Raw genomic sequence first — 22,886 nt, 5'->3', positions numbered from 1 at the left:
TACGTGTATTATTTGCTAAATTTGTTTCATGTAATAGAATAAAAAGCAGTAAGTTGAAACAAATACCTGCATCTCTGCCTTTCTCCCACGCTCTTCGGTCAAGATTGGATATATGTATGTATGTATATCTCGCATCTTTTTTTCTGAATCTATATAATTAATTCAATCATTGCAATACGTGTTAATAGAGTAATAGTAATGTGCGTATCTTACTTTGTATAATATTAACTTGTTTGGTACATTTGCTTTTTAGAATATCATTTTAAAAGCTGTTAATTTTTAAGATGGAATTCTTTTGTTTTTATTTTTAATAAATCAAGATAATAATGAATACATATTTTAATTAGACAAATTGCGATTAACTATTAAGGAAGAATATCAAGTCATAAGCTAAACAAAATTTAATATAATAATATAAATGATACACTTACATAAAAAAATATAATTATACATATGTGTAATTTGAAGGTTTACTTTCGAGGTCAGCGAAATCAAAATCAAGAGTGTATTAGGCGGTCGGAAGAGGTTAATGCCGATCCTGACCGCGCGCTTATAAACCGATGCCTTCATTTCTTGACTTTAATTGTCATTCTGACAACTGACCAATGCTACTTATTAAATACAAAATAATGCGACATACCTAATCCTACATATTTCTTCCTTTTGACTTATTTTTGAAATTAGACATCAGATACAACTTCTGTGCGATGAAGCACATACTTATCCTTTTTATAGTCTATATATAATTTATGTGTTTTTTTTTACCTAGAATAGGAAATCAAATGACATGCTAAATAGTAATCTATTAACGGATTAAATATCAAATTAAAGTTTTCTACAATCTTGAACGGAATCTAAGTTAAGCAATACTTAAGGTCGTCAGCTAATAATTAGAATTTAGAAATACAAATAACTTAAATTATAATATATACGATAGCTATCCTTACCGGTATTACTACAGACTTTTGATAGAGATTATTGGTTAAAGTTTATTAATACCGAATTTTAGTCAATAGGAGAGCGCAAAAATAATTATCACTTCTCAGAAGTCAAAAATCAACGTCAAAAGATATCCCTGATTAAATCTTTAAAAAAAATTTTACTGCCTTATTTTTTCTAGTTAAATACTGTATTAAGTACGAAAAAAAATATATTAAATATGGATATCCTATCAATCGCTAGCAGCTGATGGGATGAAACACAAATTTCTTGTATTCCGATTAATAAAGAGAACTTCCTAATGTAATCTTTAAATTGAAACCATCAGATTCCTATCAAAATAGTGATTGCTGTGGCGAAAATTGTCGATTTCTTGAAAAAAATTGAAGCGTTTACCTCCGACCGAACATGCCGATGGATGAGGGTGGGCTCTGGGGGTGGTAGGCCACAGCAATCAGCCCAAACAACCGATACTAATCTTGTTAGGGCCAATCAGAAGCGGAATCCGGGGGAGGCGAGCACCCTAGTGCTCTGGCCACCTTCCATCCTCGAAAATCATAAAAAAATAAAATCAACCAAGGACACGACGACGCCGAACGTTAATTCAGTGGAGCCTCTCTTCCGATTGAATACTTAATCACCTTTCGCCGATGTCAAATATGATAAAAACAAACAGGTCTGATCGGATTATGGTATATTTTAGTACCGTAGTATACTAGTGGCTTTTCCTTGGAAAAGCCTTCCCTTCCCTCTAATTTAATATTAATCCAATTCGTGTGGAAGATAAACCGAAAAAATCTAATAATCAATATTATTTCAGTTATTTCTACTGTTAGTATTATGTTGTTTGATATTAAATGGCTGATTTTTACTCAGCCAAAAATTGTTCTTTATTTTTTCTTTTTATTTATAGTTTGTTTTACTTTTATTTATTTGGCTCTCATGCAATATGATACCAAATTTTTTGTCGACACTGAGAAGAACAATTTAGGATTTGGAGAAGGTACTGTTAGTCAGAGAACGTTGTTCGAGAAAATTATTACTAGTGATATTAACGTTGAAAATGAGCCCCGTGGAAGACCGCCATATGATGTTGATAAAAAATATTGAGAAACACTGTTGAAACTTACCACAATCAACAATTCGGACACCCGCAGCAGACTTAAGTTTCTACTGCAACCATTGCATAACATCTGGACGACATAAAAAATGGGAAGATGGAGTATTCAGCCCCCCCCCCCCCTCTTGAAATTGACGAAAAAATGCATGGCATTTAATGAAATACTATAAATCCTAATGCAATCGAAATATTAAAAAAACGATCACTGTTTGACCAACTTTTGCCCCCCCCCCTGATAAAAGCTGAAACGATGTCCATGATTCTAAACCAGAATTTTTCGGGTTATCCCTCAAAGAAAATCTAAGAAAACAGTCTCATATCGGAAAACATTTTCACGGGTAGATATATATTTTTACCAATAAAAATATAATTATTCTGGCAAGTGCTAACGTAGTAATATATACACTTACATACTTACATGCAATATATTAATATTATTACAGTAAATGTTAATTTTTCAGTGAAGTTATATTTCCAAATACATTTTCACCAATAGCTATATATTTCAACTAGCGAAAATATAATTAACTGATAGACGCTAGTGAAAATATATGCTGCTCTTAAATATCTATGAAACTCAATTTGACCTAAACCTAAACCTAACCTAATGTGAGTTCTAAAATGAATTAGTTTGAAAACTTTCATTAGGTCAAGCCCAAAGTACAAATTAAGCCAACTCATCTCTAAGAGGAAAATAAGCTGAAGAATAAGTACAGACAGACATCGCATCTCACATATTGCTCCATAGTAAGTCTGCACTTTAATGTCTCAAAAATATTATTCAAATCGATTTTTGGTCAATAAGAGAGCGCAAAAACAATTATCACTTCTCAGAAGTATGAAATTCACGTCAAAAGCAATAAAATCGTACCGTCGCCGTCACAGTGGGAACTTCTGAGAAGTGATAATTGTTTTATGTGCCCTCCTATTGGTTAAAATTCGATTTAAATATCCTTCATTCGAATTCTTATTTATTGTAAGTTGTAATATTGTTTTAAACAGTCTTAATATGAACACTAAAAAACCAAGCGTTTCGACTGCGATGGAACGATTTTATTGCTTTTGACGTGGATTCTAAACAAGCAGGTCCGGCCCTAGGTTATTTGGCGCCCCAGGCAAAAACTAAATTTGCGCGCCCCCCCCCCCCTATTAATACTTTAATAACTCATTACATGAGCGCAAAAATATAATTCAAATTAAAGTAATTTAATATTATATTTGACACCATACTCTTTTTTGAGATTGTGGGTATTTAAGAATTTGTTGTTTTATTTTTGTCGCGATTTTTTACTCGTGAAATAATCTAAAGTGCACAGTAGTGTATACAAAAAAATAATATCAGATTATATTCTTTAACAATATTGTATGATAATTTTAAGTGAATATTGCGCCTTTATTTGGTATCACGGCGCCCCACAAGATCTAGCGCCCCAGGCGATCGCCTATACTGCCTGCCCCTCGGGCCGGCCCTGTAAACAAGGACATGGGGGAATTTGCTTGTGTTACAAATGTGATAAAAAAATAATTTTATCTGATATGTTTTATAAGAGTAAGATGTCTTCTGCTGTCTCCAGTTGGAAGCAAAGTAATAGGAAACTCGGTTTTGACTAGTGGAAATTTCAGATGAAAGATCTTAATAGAAGTGCATTCCGTAATAAAATGTCATGAGTACGCTGTCACTATTTCCTTCTCACAACCCTCGGGTCAATTCGACTGCTTTGCGGAGGAACCAGACTACTTTTGCGTAACAGTCATAATTTAAACAGCTGTAGATTTGGCAACGCTGTCCCTGAGCACTCTTAATTTGAGTATTTGTTGGCAATATTCCACAAAGTTGTATTGGTGCTTTAGTATTAATAGACACCAGACTGTCTTTTTTTCAGGTCCATTTGAAAGTGGCCCTAGCCCGTACAAATCTCTGATCCGTCACACGCGTTCGAACAAACTTATTCTGCAAGACGCAAATACTTACAATTATAAGTAATTGTGACAAATGTTATTCTCGCGCTCGACTGCTGGTCCCAACAATAATGAAAATTAATAGGCAAAACAAAAAGTTCACCATGACGACGTTTCCAATTATTTATATTGCTCTCATTTTACACTTACCTGTATCTTTGTAAAACTTATTTATTTAACAATAAAATTATTATAACCAGGGTTTATTTTTTTAAATAATAATACACAAATCAATAACAAAAACTATGACGTAAATCACTAAAAAACTGGGTTTAATTTTGAAATTATTATTAAACAATAATTTTATAAGCAACTGAATATCAAAAAACGTCGAATAATAGTCACACATTTTAAATACATAATGAAATTTTATTTCATTCATAATGAAATATTTTTTTATATTGAAATAATACTCTTTTTCAATTAAGTAAATTTGATTTACATAAAATATCCAACGCAATAAAAAACAGATTTATTCTCTAACAAGTGCACACCACTTCTCTTCTTTGGCAAAAATCAAGTTGTTTTAAGCATAAATATTTTTAATCGCCTATATCCCGCAATACTTACCTATATATACGTTTAAGGCGTTGGGCAATATATTTAACACTAATAATATAATAATAATATACATAAATGATTCAGTCGTTTAAACATTACCCGAAAAAATATTAGACTAACAGTGAAAAATAATATAAATATATAAATTTTTAATATATCACTGTTAATATTAAAATATTTAGACGATACATTTTTTGCATTGCGTAATTTTACGATTACAAAAAATTTCAACAACACTTACACAGCATAGCATTTATAATAGATATATTTTATCCAGGCGAGCCAAAAGATAGTTTCAGTTTTATTTTGCTAATAACTCGTCTAATAATCGATGCCGTTTAAGGTTTATTGATGACAAACAAAACCTGAAAATAATAATTTTGAGACTTACCTGAATTTCATTATTCCTTTGAAGCAATGTTTTTAGAACTTGCGAGTTATCAGCAAAATAAATCATACAGTATCTACTGTCCCACCTATATACGATTAATTCGTTAAACATCAATATTGCATATGTGTAAAAAGGAACTGAAAAACAAAGAAAAGGTAATGAGACATACATGCAAAATCATATATGTTCAATTAAAAAATCAAAAGCACATATTTTACTACCAAAAAGTATATTTTGCAAGTCAATAATAATATGCAGCACGTTACAATGAACCAAACTTTACAGTGAAACGACAACAGCGGTCGCAACAAATCAGAACGAAATCATAATAAAACATAACTTCTCACACATTGACCGATCGATCGGATCGATTGCTGCTGATGAGATAAATCGGCGAAAACACAAAAATGACGACGACGACGGTAAATAATAAAATGATCGTACAAAGCCACAACACATGATTTAATAACAGCGAGACCGTTTTAAAACTTTACTCTAAAAACATTGACATCTTTATTAATCCACCACTACTACGAATACACTAAGACGATTAAATTAGAAAAGGAATTTTTTCTGGTGCACCGTCGAGTTGTTAAGAATCGCACAGCTGCCATTGCATGTGCACCATTTAGGAATGGAACGGAGTGTAAGGGAATCGAGACTTCTGCACAGGACGCTGATCGGCTCAGCAGCGCACATAACAATCATACTTCACACTTCACACTAAAAAAATATCAATAATAATAAATAACATACAATTACATATATAGGAATACACGTGTACGAATACATATACATACCCGATATAAACGCGCGGGCGCACGTGCAGGGTTTCATGCGAAAAACCCTCGGCACGCGTGCGCCTATACATCAAATTTATTCATATATAAATCAGACTTGAGTGTTAAAATTCAATTTTATTTACCGCGACGCACTATTATATTATTATAAAATATTTCAATAATTAAAATCTATTATCACGATATCGTTTTTTTTCTTCTTTAGAAAAATTACTATATAAAAGTACATTAGAAAATTGTCTCAATAAAATCTATTTATATCAACACTTAAACAATAAACAATAAATGATTAGTTTCACTACATTTTTTCATTATTTTAAGTAAAAAAGGACTTTTTTCGCTTAATAAAAAAATATACATTATCTTTTAAAAGGGAGATTAATCGTATATGAAAAAAATATATACTATATTAAATTGCTGCAAAAGTTCTGTCCATAAAGTTTGATAATTTGTATTTTAAAAAAGGTTTACAATTATTTTAATTAATATTAAAAATAGATGAACATCACTGGATAAACGATTTTTTTAAATAATTCAGCAATAATAATAAAAATAGTTTCGTAAGATCAATGATAAAACATCAACTTGTCGCAAGTCATTTACTAATAAAATGGTTATTTTAATACTTGTAAAAAGTTTTACATCATAGAATGCAAAACCAAAAACCTTTGAATTAAATCAGCATAGTTTAGTATAAACAATATCACAATTTTTTTAAATTAAAGACATCTGTTAGAAAAATCGTTCCTAGTTTAAATTTAGCCACATCCATTTTAGTACAAATTTATTATTTACATGGCTAATTAAACTATACTACATTATAAAATAGTGCGTAAGAAACTCAATGGCGTTACTGCTGAGACTATTAAGTGTTAAAACGTCTAGTATAAGAAAATATATATTCAACTGACCGTCAAAAATCATACACAATTTAAAAATACTAACTAATATGTAATACAATAACTTATAATCGATTTAAAAACATGTAAACCAAGTTTAAAATAAGAGACAGAGGACTTCTGCAGCAACTTAACAATCGTTAATCATATAATAAAAAAAAATTATAATTTTTTAATAAATCATTTCTACTTATATAATGAGGATTGTATTTGAGAAGTACCGACATGCGACGGGAGCCTCGGGGCTCGCGACCGTCTCCGCGTTATCTTCCATATATCACAGGCGATCAGCAGGGCGGCCTGCCCCACCTGAAAACTACACACGCTGCCTTTCACTACCACAAACGCACACAGTCACGCATCATCAAGATTGGCACTAGATTACACATTACATACAGGGAAATGGGGGGAACCGAGGAACAGGCGAGGATCGGATCCAGAAGTCTCTGTCAGACAGGACAGAAAGGATTTCAAGGACGATATATATATACATAAATATATATATATATAATCGAAATGTTAAATATGCCTACTATTTACGCTTCAAAAAAAAAAACGCGACATAAACATACATTTATATTTTTAAACTTGTATGTATGTATTTTTTTTATTTATTACTTTTACGCGCATATTAAAAATCACATTCAACACATTTATAAAAAAATATATCTAAAAACTGCAATTTAAATTTGTGTTCACATGCTAAAAAAATATATAAGAAAACAGTCAAAAACCAGTTAAAAATATAAGATTTACATATAAACGTATAAAGAAACATTTACGCGTCTAAAATATTATGCACGTAAAAGTGTTTTATGTACATGCATTCGACAGTTTGCAATAACTAAGCACGTTACATAAGCGATGACGAACGAAACACAGATGAACTAAAATGTGTATATATAGTCACTATATACATCTTTGACAAGTGTAATTTTACATTAATTTTCTATAGAAAGTGCTTTTTTACCACGGGGGTGTAAAAAAAACCAAGCCACAATATGCACAACAATAACCGTTCAATCGATTTACATCTAACAATAATACACAATGCTCAGTTTACATACTATACTCAGTCAAACAAAAACTTGTAATAATAATAAACATCCATATTTAAAAAAAATCCCTTTCGTAAAAAAATCATATGGATATTGTGACACCAATTGAAATAATGTGACTGATGCTTATTATTTTTACAAGCAATTCGCATGACTAGTAATAATAATAAACGAAACGGAAACATCTATTGTGTCTTTTTAATTTTAGAAATACTGTTTCAAATTCTGCAGTCTTATTCGTATTGTAAAATTCGAAATAATGTTGAACATGTTGGATTTTTAATTTACGCCTACAATCCAATGGGGTGTTAGGACAGACTTTTAAACTTACGTGCACCCAATGGTATATAATATACAAACATTTATACGTACGAGACAACATTGCAAATCTAACGCTATATTTTTATATATATATATATTGATTGCATCAATACCACGGAGTGCAATTACAATATTGAAAAAAGCTAGTGATTACGTTTCTTTTCAAATAATACATTATAGGCACAATGTGCATGTTGAATTAACATAGAATCAGACACAATCGAACGATGGGATTCATCATGTCGATGACTAAAAAGTACAGCCAAATCTAATGATATTTTACGGTTACGTTATGAAGTATGCTGTATGTTAGGTTTACAAATGGTGAAAGTTATTTGTCAAACATCTGATAAAATTTGTTTGATCCATTGAAAAACCATACACCGAATTATTGTTTTCTGCGTAATTTGCTAAAATAATTAATCTTCGGCCTGAAACAAAGACATAAATAATTATTATAATCACGTAATGATTAATATTATACATAATTTTTAATAATAATCTAACCTCGAGTTGCTTATATGTTATACATATCACAAAGGCGTACGCTCAGCTGCTGCGGGAACTGATCGCTGAACCTCTTCCAATTTTCTTCGCCGACTTGTGCTTTGAACCCGTGTAATATCTAATAAAACATTAAAAATCAATATGTCAAAAATACTCCATGGCATTCAATAAAAGTTTCTAGCACTCATCCTCGTATATACAGAATTGTACAATAGTACATCAATTACTAGAAAATCTCTTTAAATTCTTCTTCGTATTATTTGTAATTATTGAACAGACACCTCGAAACATTCGCAAAGGTTTGTATTGGAGATGGAACTGAATACGAAAGCGATTTTCTCTTAATCTTCTCGAGGGATCATTATAACAAAACTAACACGTGCATAAATTTGTTAGGTTTTTATATTGATACGCAATCCAGTTTGATGTTGACTGATTTTACGGTTGCAAATACAAAAAAGTCATTCCAAATTTAACTTTTAAAAATTCCTAATTATTGCATTATGTTTAGTAATCAACATACATATTCAGAGATATTTCAAGATAAAACATCATAGTGTACTAACAGTTTCAAGCCCACCACAAATTGATAAAGAAACTAATGCGTCAAAGTCAATTATTATTTCTTATTTTAAAGAATGTGTAGCAATACGTAAATAAGGACTATAATTGATACAACACTCCCCTATTTAAAAAATAGTTTTATATTTTATTACACATTATTCGAGAATTTATCGTATTATTTATATATACTATACCTTAGTGAACATATCTTTGAGGTCGTCTTTTAAGTGCACCCAAGAAGCGACTGCATCGCAAAAGTAGACGAAATCTGGCACGACTCCAGCCGGATTCACTGTGATCATTTGACACATGCCGCGGAAGGCAGAGTCCTTCTCCTGATTGTCCCGGATGTTACGGAGCGACATACACCTAAAACGAACATACTATAGAACCATTTCTTCGACAATCGAACTCTCGTACTCCGCAGATCCTGGCATACATCGCATACAAATTGGACCGACCAATGTGTTCTGTCAGTTGTGAAAGTTATATATCGATCGAGGATTAAAATAACAATGGACGTATCGGAGAAAATGTAATAAGAAAAGAAAAACAGATCGGGATTCAGTGCTACGTGGGGGAAGAGGGGGTTGCAAAAATGATCACATCGTCGAAAATAATATGTAAGTTTACACACAAAGCTTCAAAAAACCATAATAAATATGACCGTCGCTGAAAAATCAATTTGTAAAATGTTGTTAATAAAACAATTTTATAATATATATATATAAATATAGATATACAATTAATAATAATAATAATAATGATAATAAATTAACACTTAATTTAAATATTAAATGTAATAATTAATACTTACACAAATCATAAAAATAATGTTAAACAACATAAGATTTGTTAATTTATTATTTAATGTAAAAATAAATGCGGTGTAATGTTACAACAAAACTTTTGAAGCTAATTCAATGTAAAAGCATACAGTTTAATCAATATAAGTTATATAAAGGACCATACAGATATTCCATTAAGAAATTAGAACTATATTCTAAGCATTTGAACAAATTTGTACTAGTAAAAAATGTATTATTCTAATTTTTGAAGTGGACTGTGTTAAAATAAATACTGTTGAAATTGTATCGGTGATAAAAAATCAAAATCAGTAGGGCCCTTAATATGTTTCATTTAAGGTCTGATTGGCTATCGAGTTAATGATCTGAAAATATAATATAATCGAGCTACTTTGATTTTTCGTGTTCAATGAAAATAACAAAGTAGCTAATTTTTACGTTAATCAAATTGACGCCCAATCAGCCCCTTTCGAAGAAATCAATATATATAATTATACATAATAATAAAAGTGAATAATAAATAATTTAAATGTAATAAAAAATATAAGGACTACAGACCACTGGCGTACAAATTGATGCAAGACAGGCGCCACGTCGTGGGGACACACATAACCTAGCCGACCGATAGTAATCGCTACAAACCACGCCATAAACCAGCCAACAAACCGAGAACAAAAAATAAAACAAATAAACAACCAAGTAAATCATACCAATTTATAATAACGATAATAATAAAACAGAAAATCAACGGAGGCTGCTGGGGGGACGTTATTGGTGATTGGTAGTGGTGCGTGTGTGGTGATGCTTCAAAATATTATATCTCGTTAATACAAATTGTACGATTACAATATAAATAATAGCTGCCTATCTGACGCATATATTACAATCGTATTAGGATTAGTAGTTAAAAGAGTTATTGGTGCATTGCATAATAAACATTTAAGCGTTCAAACACAACCTCGAAACGATAAAGCCTCTTCATCGTTTGCCATCGGTCTGCAGATTTTAGACGTTGCGGTTAGATATAGATAAGAAAACATAACGTAAACTATACACACTTGTATATAATCCACCAAATAATACAAAAATAAAGAAAACAGCAACCAACACAATAATTGTACTGCAATAACGAATACGTCTTATGTACAACAATAAAGGGATAATGCGACTTGAGTGCACCGGGGTTGGTCGTTGGAAGGGGTTTGGTGGTGTTTAACAATAGTGACGGATAAGGATCTATATATGTATTTTGTTCTCGAGTCATCCTGTTAAAATAACTTTATATTTATCACACGGATCTCATTGATTGTCTTTCATGGGCAACAGTCCATTTATAAACTTTATCTTTCTATCTATCGTTCAAAGAATACTATTGAATTGCAAATTGAAGAACAGATACATTGCACATACATTCAATTAAATTATATCAAATGACAATCCTAATTTTTTTTTTATATTGTCATCATTAATTTTTCAGCTGAATACTTCATATTTAATATGCAGACAACCTAATAACTCAAGATACATGTCAAAAGCGATTCTCAATATATTATACACAAAAATACATAATTTACATACAATTACTCAATATTAACATTTAAAAAATCATCATCATAACATACCCGTGTTTTCTAAAAGAGTTTTCGGTGTATTTGGCCTATTTATGATTTCAATCAAGTGATTGAGAACTAAAGGTATATACGCAGCCATTTCAGGACCTGAAATTAAAAAAAAACACATTGGTGAATATCCATAAAAAATGTAAAATGTTAAATAGTGGCGTAACACACTTATCCAATCCAAAAAGCTAACGATGGAAATTTAAATAGCGATATTAACACATTAAATACCCGACATTATTCCTAAAAATGCAGCCGTGTCGGGGCTTATTTGCGAAAATTATAAGCTAAATTTAATCTTTTTAAACCATCATTACGTTTTAACGTCAAATTTAAAATAGTTTCATAATGATTGTTTTTTATATTTACAATGGTAAAATCAGTAAACATCAAACCGTAGATTGCATACCAATAAAATAAAAAATAAATTTGTGTTTAGAATCACCAAATATACATACAGTCGATTCCGCTTAACCCTTTGACCGCAGATAACACCCATAAAAATCATCAAGAAAATCTCCAATATGCATTAGGCACCCAAAGGTGTCATGAACCTTTGAGCCTTGTAATAAGTTTTTTTATATAATTTTAAGTTGAAATACACTCCAATTTATTGAAATAATATTTAGATAACTTATGGCATAAATATGTGCTCCCTTACATATTAGCAAATTTTAAAATGGCGCACAAAAATATCAGACATGGTGAAAGGGTTAATTGGACCATCGATTTATCGGGGCAGTCGGTTATTTGGGCCAAATGCCAAGCCGTTTATTTGGTACAAAATGTCCCGATTGAGCGGAATCGACGTATTTTAAAAATAAAAACGAGATTATGATAAAATGATAGTGAAATACTTTCTCGTTATAAAAACAACAAATATCAGACTGTGACCTCTACAGTAATTTCTTTATTTTTAACACTTTACAGTCAATTTACGTGGCGATATTCGCACGACTATTCAACTTTGATACTGTGAAAAATGTTAATACATCGTTATATGTTTGATCCCAGTTTCTCCGACATTATAGAGATAATAATGACTTTCTTCAGTAACTCTCAACCGGTGGTATGCTTAAGTCCAAGTATTGGCGGCAAACCTCAGATTAAGGATTAATGAATATGTTCAACGGGCATAAGTAATAAAAAAAAGAGACTCAAATTGCCTTTCAATGCTGTCTTCGCTGACCAAAAAGGGTTTTGTACAGTAGACCACCCAATAACACGGTAAATTGGGGATGGGTTATTTAAGTGCGTGTAGTTGGGGGACTAGAAAATACTCATACAATTTGCACGAATCATGCAGGAATCAGGCGCATGGTGAGATATCCTCCCCTTGGTTCATTCACACAAAATAACAGGCATCCAAATAGCACGTCATCAATTTACCGTGTTATTGGGGGGTGAACTGTACTTGCTTAAAACGACTAATCAAGTATGTAGTTGCAATACATTAGCCAATATTGGGGTTTTTGGTCCAACACTACCGTTTTTAGGTAAGCCTCGAAAAAAGTTCTGCTTTTATTACCAGATATAGAAAAGGCTTTTGATACAGTATGGCACGACAGATTAATGTATAAACTTTTAAAATACGAAACTTCTTATATTATCCACATGTTACGGTGTTACCTGAAGAATCAAAGCTATGTTGTTTAGCTAAATAATACATTTTTAAGGAAGTATACTTGGTCTGTTTCTCTTCATTCTATATAATAATGATATTCCAATTTTAAAAATACTAAACTATCAATGTACGCTGACGACACTACAATCCTTACTAGTTCTCATTGTCTTAAACCTATTGCAGTTCAACTTCAAAAATCGCTTGAGAATTAAAATTAATCAAGACAAAAGAGAAACTATAATATTCACCAAGCGTAGACAACCCATTAAAAGTGAACATAACATTGAATAGATTGAGCGTTAAATACCTGAGTATACACCTGGACTCCAGGCTTAAATTCAATAAACATATAACTGAACTCCAGTCAAAAGGGCTTAGTGCCACCACAGCTCTAAAATCAATATTTAATAAAAAAAAGCGCGCTTACAATACAAAATTAAATCCTAGTCTATAGACCAGGGGTGGCCAACCTGCGGCCCGCTTTGATCATTTTTCCGGCGCGCGAGATTCTTTACAATGTACGTTTAGTATAATTATTATATTATCTATGTTTAGACATAAGAATAATAGTAACACAATAATAACTCATTATGTTTCAATTTTTCAAAAAATGTCTATAGTATATCTAAATCTAATATGGTGATATATAATTTTATGTGGCCTGCAGAGTTATGATGCATTTCCAAAGTGGCCCGCAAGATCATTTGGGTTGGCCACCCCTGCTATAGACAATTAATCAGTTGTTTTAAGTTACGCTTGTCCAGTGTGGAGTAACGCAAGTAATACTAATTTTAATAAACTGCAAGTTATTCAAAATAAAGCCATAAAAATAATTTATAATACACTGTTTTATACTAACCTTAAGAAACTCAACACCAGATATTTAATTCCTACCATTAAAGAATATTGTTATTATCAAACTGAAAAACACTATAAAAGTATCTCATGAGACCATGCAAACCCACTAAAACTTAATTTAAATACAAATATAAAATGCTTAAGCACATATTGCTTTGATGCAGTTAAACTCATTGCAATGTCATTAATTTCAGGTCTACATGGTTAGGTTTATTTACCTTTGTATGTGTTATATTTTATATATTTTTATATAAATTTTTTTCTCCTTCAGCTTTTATCATCTTATTTCTCTTTTCTTTTTTAAATTTATAAAAGGTTTTATGTATTTTTCCTTTAATTTAGTATACTTATGTATAATTTATTATTATTATATGTCTATTTTTGAAATAAACTTTTATAAAAAAAAAAGTAAGCCTCAGATAATTTAGATTTTCTGGCAGCTATGAGGAAATTTTTATAGGCTACATTTGCTTTTTAGCTACAATTTTGTAAAATTATATTGTGTTCTTGTTTTTATTAACCATTTTGTTATAATAAATGATCTATTGAGAATTTTTTAGACTTTAAAATTGTAATTATTTTATTTTGTGATTTTTATATTATATTGGTACATGACTCAGTTTGATGGCAACTGATTTCACTATTACGAATATATAATATGTGATATATATTTACAGAAAAAATCTATATGGTATGTAACAGTCTTAAAATGAAATTTATTTTTAATCAAGTTTTGAGCCTCTGGAATTTTGAATATCAGTTTTTTAAACTAGTTTAGTTAATATAATATTGTTACGTGGGCCTATGTAAGGCCGTTACATAAGCCTTGAGAAATAAAAAGCGTGCGAATTGTGTTTGCTCGGCGTCCATCACTAAGGAGCGATAGCGCTGCCCCCTGAGAGCGACGACGGAGGCGCCCAGACTGCCGATGTGCCCCGCACATGCACTTTTCAATATTCACCTCTCAGATAGCAACATTAGTAAGATTTTTGGCTAAAGGGCTAAATTCGTTACTTTAAATATGCAGTTTAAAGTGTTTTTATTATTCGAAGTTAAATTGAAATGCACAAATTTGTGCACATGGTATTCAATGTATTAAACGATTTTACATATTTCATAATTATACATTTAAAATTTACAGCTTTGAGTATCTTTGGGCCAAAAATAAGAAAAAATCGAATGCAGAAGTCAATGAGCTAACAAAAACTGTGATAAAAAATAGTCAGCCACTCCGAATTAACCATAAAGTCGTTAATTAATTCAATGCCTTTCTATATTTTAGCAATATTGAAAGCAAAATATTAATATTTTACATAACTAGTGTTTATAAGTGTTGATATATGATTTAAAAAAATCCTTTTTTTAATTCCTGACTAAATTTTACCGTTCATAATTTATTTTTATTTAATTATTTAAAAATGGTACTTATATATGTTTTTATGTGTAATACAACAAACACTGTATAAGCCTATTAGTTTTCCATAAAAAAAGTATTTTAAGTATTAAAAATACACCGAACATAAGTGAGCGTACAAATGATTAACTTTAAAATTTGGAGTTATGTCACTTTTTAATTATAAAAACTCACCCAGTTTGATACTAATCTCTCCGATCGCCCACGTTGCATTATTACAAACGGAGATAAACTCTGGATTTAAATTCTGTCCGAGGATAGGTAAGAAATCGGCAATGTTGGGAAGGACGTGTTGGAAACACGCTTTCGTCAGATCGCCCAACAATGCAAACGAAGACTGTCGTACCTGCAATGAACAATGATTAAATCCGCCCCACCTAAGACAACAGCGAATAAATCGCTCGTCAACAACATACTTCAGGCATTGGATCCTGCATGCACTGAAACAGCAACTGCATCACGTTCGAATGGAAAACTAAATGTTCTATGTGTCCATCCAATCCCTCTGCTAAACCGCTCAACAGATCTAAAGCCACTATCATAAAATCTTTATCAGGCGCGTCAAACTGATCGGGGCTTTGACTGTTGGCCTGAGAACAAAATGAACGCTTGAAAAATATTACTTAATTTAGCACATAATAACCCTTGATACTCACAATGTGTTGGCTCAGTGTCTGTTCTATCAAGGAGACGCATCTGCGGAATACGGGTTCGCAGTACGGCAAAAAGCCGGCCTGCAAAGCCGTAGCGACGCTCGACAAACACTATAATAAAACGCATATTTAATAACACCATAATATATCATACAAAATAATAAATATAATAAGTCAATTACTTCGAGCAAAGGGAATAGATCCTTATCTTCGTCTTTCAAGACGTTCCATTTGGTAATGAGGGGCGGCATCAGCAAAGCTATATATTCAGGTTTGTTTAGGTGATGTCCGACCGAATCGGCCAGTGTTCCTATGGCGTCGTACAAGATCAACAAGTTTTTATGTTGATATTTAGAAAAAGCAAATACTAAGGTTTCTAAGATGTATCCGAGATATGGGACGAGTTCAGTGCACGCCTCTTCTTCCAATGTAGCAAAAGCTGAACAGGCGGCTTCCTGTACCTTTTTATTTCCGTCCAAAATGCGTTTTAACAGCTGAAAATTATTAAAAAATAACAATAAATTAATTAACAGTTCATGGTAACGTACTGTACTTTCTCTTGAAAAGTGACCCAACTCAAATTGTATACTATATGAGTTTTTTAGGAAATGTGGTTTCTCTAATAGTTGTGTCAGTTTTGAAAGAGCGCTAAATATAATAGTTTAATTACTTCAGTCATCAACGGTTTTAAGTAAGCTTCGTGCGGTTGACTAACGACCCAGTGTGAATATCTAGAGAGCGTCCAACAAGTGATGGCACGTACTAAAGCTTTAGGATCAGAAAGACGCTCCACCAGATACGGCACTAGCTCGGGCAACTGTGGCAGCATGCCGCTCATGCAGCCTTCAGCGACAGCACCCAGTGCGAGAATGGCACTCTCCTTGATAATCCAGTCATTGTGAAACAGCGTTTCTTTCAAAATTGGAAACAGAATCGGTAACAATTCGGCTCCGAACACATTCGCTAATACATCTAGAGCCGCCGCTGAACATTTCCTCAAGTTCCAGTCGGACAGGGCCCCGTCGTCCTCCCCTGCGCCATCAGATTCGTTATCGGATTCACCACCGTCAGCTTCACCAGCTGCAATTAAAACATGGAGATTGAGATTTCATATTATTGTTAATTGACATATTTTAAAATGTAAATAATTAATCATAAATATTGTACCCTCACTTGTGTGACGGACAGTGTGTGTTCTAGATTTGTGGAAGCGTGGCCTAATATCCTGATCTCGATCCGGGACATTGTCATCGTCATCTTCCACATCGCCTTTCAAAAGGATAATGTCGATATCGGAATAACGCATTCCCCGTATCAAAATGGGCAATAATCGGCCTATGTGAGGCTGCAGGACATCACGACATATGGTCTGATCGGCCAATGTCAACCACCACTCACACGCCTCTAACGCAACTCCGTCGTCTGAGTCTTGGGTCCGAAGTAACATGTACTGAATAAATAGAAGAGAACATTAGCGCTTTAGATCAATATGAATAATTTAAAAGTTGATGATACTCACTCCTATTATATCGTTCATGTGAGCCATCAATCTATCCGGACGCACTTCCAACAGCATGACTAGTGCCCGGCAGACATTTTTACGAACGTATCCATCGTCATCATTGGATAAACGGAATAAATTCTATAAAAACATATTTTAATAATTATTATTTATCAAATTAATACATTGAAACTGCGATAATAAAATTGATTTTCATTGCAGCCTTGAAGCAATGCCATTAATACTCTATCAAATATGTATTCGATATAAATAGTAAAATATGACCAAAGTCAAGAATGTCATAACAATTTTACTATCACAGTTCGATCGACGAACAAACCTCAATGAAAGGATCGACATGTTGCATCAAAGCCGGCGTTCGACTGACTATAAATGGATTGACGCAAGCGATCGCCTGAGATCTAATCTTGGGACTTGAGTGTTGGAAAAATTGAATGAACTTAGGTATAAGAATATTAAGCGGTCTGTTCAAAGCGTCACTATCTAAAAGCTCGGCGGAATCTTCGCATATCTTCTGCAATGCGCTAAAAGCTCCCTGAAATCATAAATATCATTATAAACAATCGCATAAACAAATACATAAGATGATTAACGACAGATTATTTACTTCGCAAACGTTATAATCTTGAGAGTCAAGCATGTGACATAACGCTGGTAATAATTCTGGCCAAGCAGTGAGCTCTCCCTTTGATGCTATAGTTGTGATTAGAATTCCGACTGTGGCTCTTATCAGCGGAGACGGATCTCCGACGGCCGAGAGCAGCTCGCGCTTGATGAACTCGGCCACTTCGGGCGGAAAGAGATTGTAATGCGCCGTGACATTATTCTTCAAGATCAAACCGGAGAGAGATCGTGTCGGTTCATCTTCGGATAGCAACTTCGTCAAGACGAATATTAAATAGTTATTGAAGTCGGTGAATTTGTTTAGTTCTTCGAGTTTCTGTATTTATTTCTATGTTAAGGAAATTACATGGCAAAATATAAGAAGGTAGAATACATATTATAAATGTGCTATTTAACGTTAATTGATTACATAAAAAAAATATTATTTAACATGATAATAGGGTAGAGATTAGATTAAAACAAGTTGGCGCCTTATAAGTGTTTATAAAACAGATTCACTATTAACGTTTGATAAATAATAAATACATATTATAATCAATACTATGGTTCTAAATATGTAGTATATCATAATTCAGTGACTTGTTAGAACCATTGAACAACACCATATTTAGCACATTGCCAAAAAAATGAGCACTGCTATTAATTAATCATTAAAACTAGTTTCTCTAATAGTTTTTTTATATAAAAACGGAACGTTTTAAAACGTTACATAAACAAGTGCGCTTTATGAATCAACCCTCGAGAGAAATTGTCATGTGATAAAGGCAATAAATAGGAAATCACCACTATTTTCGAAAATGTAAACAATAAACGTTTACAAAACCCTTTCAAAGAATTACCCATAAACATTAATCAGCAAGGTTAATATTTATATAGCCGTTAGTCACATCTGAACAATATAATTGTATTCATTGAAATATATGGTTATGAGATGCTACAACTTTTCAACATTTAACACTTAGTATGTGGGTCGCAATAGTCGTGATTATGCATGGAACTAATTAAAAAAAAATAACTTAAGTCAAAACATAAAATTTTAAAACAAAAAATTGGTCATTAAATCAATTTTTTCTTTGATTCCAAATTGGCCATAATTTCAACATAAAGACCGGAATTTTAACACATTGTTGTCGGGACACGGATTTTTCCGTTTTTGCGGAACTGCTGCTGGACTGCGGGACCCGTAAAAATCCGTTTTTTGTAGTCTGTTGCTAGAAGTCGGCCCACGTGTTTATCCGTGTAATTTGAACTGCATTTTTTTTTTGTCAGCAGCTAGATGTCACTGCTTTGATATTTAGTAAAGACATTATTTTATTCGTCGTCGCATTTATTATATTTCCACCTAATGTATTGTACTAATTTTGATATTGAATTTTTATTCCGTACAAAAAATTAAATAACGAACTATAAACAATTCCTGTTATCCCAAATATCTTCTATTATGTTCAATTCTATTCAAGATACTTCGAGGAATTACTTTCTACCTGATGTAAAAGAAGGGATGGTTGGGAGTGAGAAAACAAAACAAATTCCAATGAAACTTGACCTGGGGTAGATAACAAGCAACAGCCATTGCGACATCTGTGACTTGTTAAAAAAAAAAAGACATCATTACAGTTAGGCGTAAATGTTCGGTCGTTCGGTTGTCTAAAAAATAGTTTTACACCCCGAAATGTTTTCACCCGATAAAAATAAATCTGAATTTTGTGTGGATAATTTGTCTGATTATTGCTAATTGGACCAAAAGTGTAGCTATGTATCTTTTGACATACCTCTACACAGAGGTACGTGTTTTTAGAGATATCATACGTTGAAAAACTATTCATAAAAACAGATTGTGCCATATTTTAGTTTTATTTAGTGTTTAATTCGATTTTTTATTACATACATTTTTATAGTACTTTTATGTGCAAAATAAACGCAAGTTTCCAGTGAATATAAAACTGTCAACCTTCATGTTTCTTCTTCATTTGATAGTACTGTTTATGGTAAGTCTGTGTTTAAAATTTCATAATTTTATATTGTATAGTATAAAAGTTTCGAGGCGAGTTTCCGAAAAAAAACGCGGAAATTCTTCGTTTCCGAAAAATTCCGCGGCTGCTAAAAAATGGCCCACGCCAGGCTTGAACCAATGCGCGAAATCACCCGACAACAATGTGTTAATAGCATGTATCAATTTTAAATAAGATATTTTTTAAATTATTTACTTCCTGCTGTGAAATAATTTGAAAAAAAATCACTTCGGGTGGCTATGAACAAAAGTTTAGAAATGAATTCAATGCCTAAAATTGTTTTACCGTTGCAGCCCAGACATCTATCTCATGCCCAAATTAATTACTATTTTTGAAGCTTTTTTGAATAACTTGCTGATACAATTTTCAGTATTTTATTTCGTTAGTTACTCATGGATACTTCTATTAATATATTATGGTAAAAAATATTTGGTAATTCTTAACCATTTTACTTGAAATTATAAATTACTAAAATTCATCGTAAAATCTGTTGTCATCTCTTTCTCATTTATGAATAAAGATAAAATGGATAGCTCTCGAACTGACTGTGTTAACGCAAATATAGTATAGTGAGATTTTGCCTATGAATTTAAATCATAGACATCTATTTATTAACGATGATGAACTTGAAAGAAACGTTCATAGATTCTGTAAATATAAATAGTAGCAATGACATTCTGAAACAACAACCTTTTTCTTAGGCAATGAGTGAGACCAAAAATTCCAGAAAGTTCTCAAGTGTCTATCGACTTCTTTCATTGTTTTTCACGGATAATTTGATTAAAAATTAATGTAGAAAAACAAAAACTACTTACTTGCGAATAATTTAGGTCTAACAGAAGAGGATTTTCATAAGCAATAAAAAAAATAAGCAAGAGAGAAGTTGTAACCTATAATGTGCACGTAAAGAAAACCAGAGATATTTTAAAATGTGATCGAAATTCATATCTTCATATGAAAGATTGCTTTGAAAAATCAAAGAAACAATAAAAACAATAAATTGCGTGCGATTAAAAATATCATTGGCGTTGTGTTAATTATAATAGTGAACAATTAACTTAATACTATTTAAAGAATAGAGCGAAATACCTGCATCCTTGGGTGTTTTTTTTACAGGTAGTGGTCTCAACATCTGAAAGGGTACAGGGTATACCCTAAATAAGTGATATATAAATAATAGGTAAGATTAATTGTTATGATTAAATAAATTGGACCACAGTTGATCTAATAATAAAAAATATTGCTAACATGCTTTTTGAAAATTCGTCAAAAACGCTCGCAGAAAACGTATAAAAGGGTTTGCAAGAACTCGCAACTATCGAGAAGCACAGCATTGGCTCTTTAACGACTATTCTACTTCGGACAACTTCACCACTTCCGCATTCAACACTCCCGTTCAATGCTTACACCCGCATAATAAAACTAATTGCTATATATATATATTTATAAAGTTGATTATTCACGTCAGCTTCATACAAACGTATGTGCCTTTCAAATGAACAAGGACAATCAGTGTCTATACAAACACAAAAAGGAACAATACAGTCGGTCGTGAGAAAGAAGAAGTAAAGCACCTCTATTAAGCGCGAACATAGCGTACTCATGGCACTTCCACCAGATACTTCCGACTCAGGACACGCAATAGTTGAACCAAACTTGCACCAAGCAAAGGTATGAGGAAGCAGCCGCTTTCCGCTTCTCGTCAAATCCGCTCTAGCTATGAATTCCGAAATCTAAGAGTTCAACCCAATCTTTGGTGACAACTTGGAGTATTAATAAATAAAGAGTTAAATCATAGTGTCACCTGATTATAATGACATTATAAGTAGATTATAATAAAATGCATCATTGCAAGAAAAATAACCTAAAATAATAATAAAAACGACCATAAACCCAAATACACTTAGATATCAATGTATGCCGATAAGAAATCGATAGAAACCGCTAGAACTCCAAAACGGCATCAGGTGAAAAAAAATGGCTGCCATTTTTTTTTTCAAATCAAAGGAATCGATTTTTTATTTTGAATTTGTAACGTTCTGTGTGCGTTTAAAAACGCATATTCATTGTTGCAAAATGATATTGGAGTAGAACGAGGTGCGAATCGAAGGTGGATGCGACTGGCGGAATGGTTGAAATTGCGGAGATGGCGAAGAAAAAATGGCGAACGGCATGGGGGCGCTTGTGTCAACTGTCACAAGGGGCTCGGTGACCTTGCGTCGATTGCGCAAATATAGCAAATAGTCGGAGACTTCGCTCCGACACTAGAGGGGTAAAAAGGGTAGGGGCGGCGGCGGGGGCGGGGGGATGCGGTTCGCGAAAAAGGATGCTTGCTGCACGTGTCGCTGCGTCTCGGTGTCCGGCGACTGCGACTCTTTGAGCAGCTGCAGGATCTGGCTGAGCCACGCCTGCTGCGGCTCCCACTGCATGGCGACGGCCGTATCAGCCCTCGCGCTAGCCGCTAATCGCAGCAACCCGATAACCGACCGTCGCGAGCCGCTCGTGTGATCGTCCGCTCGCCGACACGCAGGGAGTGCAATACGCTCGCTACAACGAACAGTAGTCTCGCAATATCGAGTCTACGGTTACAAAAATCGATTCGATTAGTGCGTACTGCACGAGCAATTACTATTTC

The 22,886-nt window shown here is 32.7% G+C and overlaps 1 protein-coding gene and 1 long non-coding RNA gene across 5 annotated transcripts in view; one reads left to right on the top strand and one right to left on the bottom strand.

Annotated features, from left to right (window-relative positions):
* Positions 1-5,182: 5,182 nt before the first annotated feature.
* On the bottom strand, positions 5,183-22,791 carry Tnpo (transportin 1). 4 transcript variants are annotated; one of them, XM_088191307.1, is made up of 15 exons: positions 22,582-22,791; positions 18,223-18,555; positions 17,935-18,150; positions 17,613-17,735; positions 17,261-17,543; positions 16,764-17,173; positions 16,276-16,587; positions 16,097-16,204; positions 15,857-16,048; positions 15,615-15,786; positions 11,548-11,643; positions 10,484-10,559; positions 9,314-9,488; positions 8,556-8,673; positions 5,183-8,479 (listed from the first exon to the last, which is right to left on the bottom strand). In XM_088191307.1, exons 1-14 carry the CDS (start codon positions 22,678-22,680, stop codon positions 8,566-8,568), a joined length of 2,703 nt encoding a protein of 900 aa, XP_088047433.1. In that variant the 5' UTR covers positions 22,681-22,791; the 3' UTR covers positions 5,183-8,479; positions 8,556-8,565. The 4 variants fall into 4 exon arrangements, with proteins under 4 accessions (XP_088047433.1, XP_088047435.1, XP_088047434.1 ...); XM_088191309.1 differs by having other exon boundaries at positions 15,857-16,030; XM_088191308.1 differs by having other exon boundaries at positions 17,267-17,543.
* The window catches only part of LOC148232413 (uncharacterized), a 267,931-nt gene continuing 264,400 nt past the window's right edge, over positions 19,356-22,886 (top strand). Inside the window, exon 1 of the long non-coding RNA XR_015810568.1 lies at positions 19,356-20,408. This is a non-coding gene — a long non-coding RNA (uncharacterized LOC148232413). The remainder of the gene's footprint in view (positions 20,409-22,886) is intronic.

This window comes from Plectrocnemia conspersa, unplaced genomic scaffold (assembly GCF_051122295.1).
Source record: "Plectrocnemia conspersa isolate PC_06_02 unplaced genomic scaffold, ASM5112229v1 ptg000009l, whole genome shotgun sequence".
Lineage (NCBI taxonomy): Eukaryota > Metazoa > Arthropoda > Insecta > Trichoptera > Polycentropodidae > Plectrocnemia > Plectrocnemia conspersa.
Note: the sequence above shows the minus strand (reverse complement) of the source record. Positions and strands in the feature narration are given on the sequence as shown.

Excerpts from the sequence above, each read along its gene's own strand:
- Tnpo (XM_088191307.1), bottom strand. The coding sequence starts at position 22,680 with ATGCAGTGGGAGCCGCAGCAGGCGTGGCTCAGCCAGATCCTGCAGCTG. Across the intron at positions 17,736-17,934 it reads ATGTCGATCCTTTCATTGAG|AATTTATTCCGTTTATCCAA; the intron begins GTTTGTTCGTCG and ends ATGTTTTTATAG. Across the intron at positions 17,174-17,260 it reads TGTCCGTCACACAAGTGAGG|CTGGTGAAGCTGACGGTGGT; the intron begins GTACAATATTTA and ends TTTTAATTGCAG.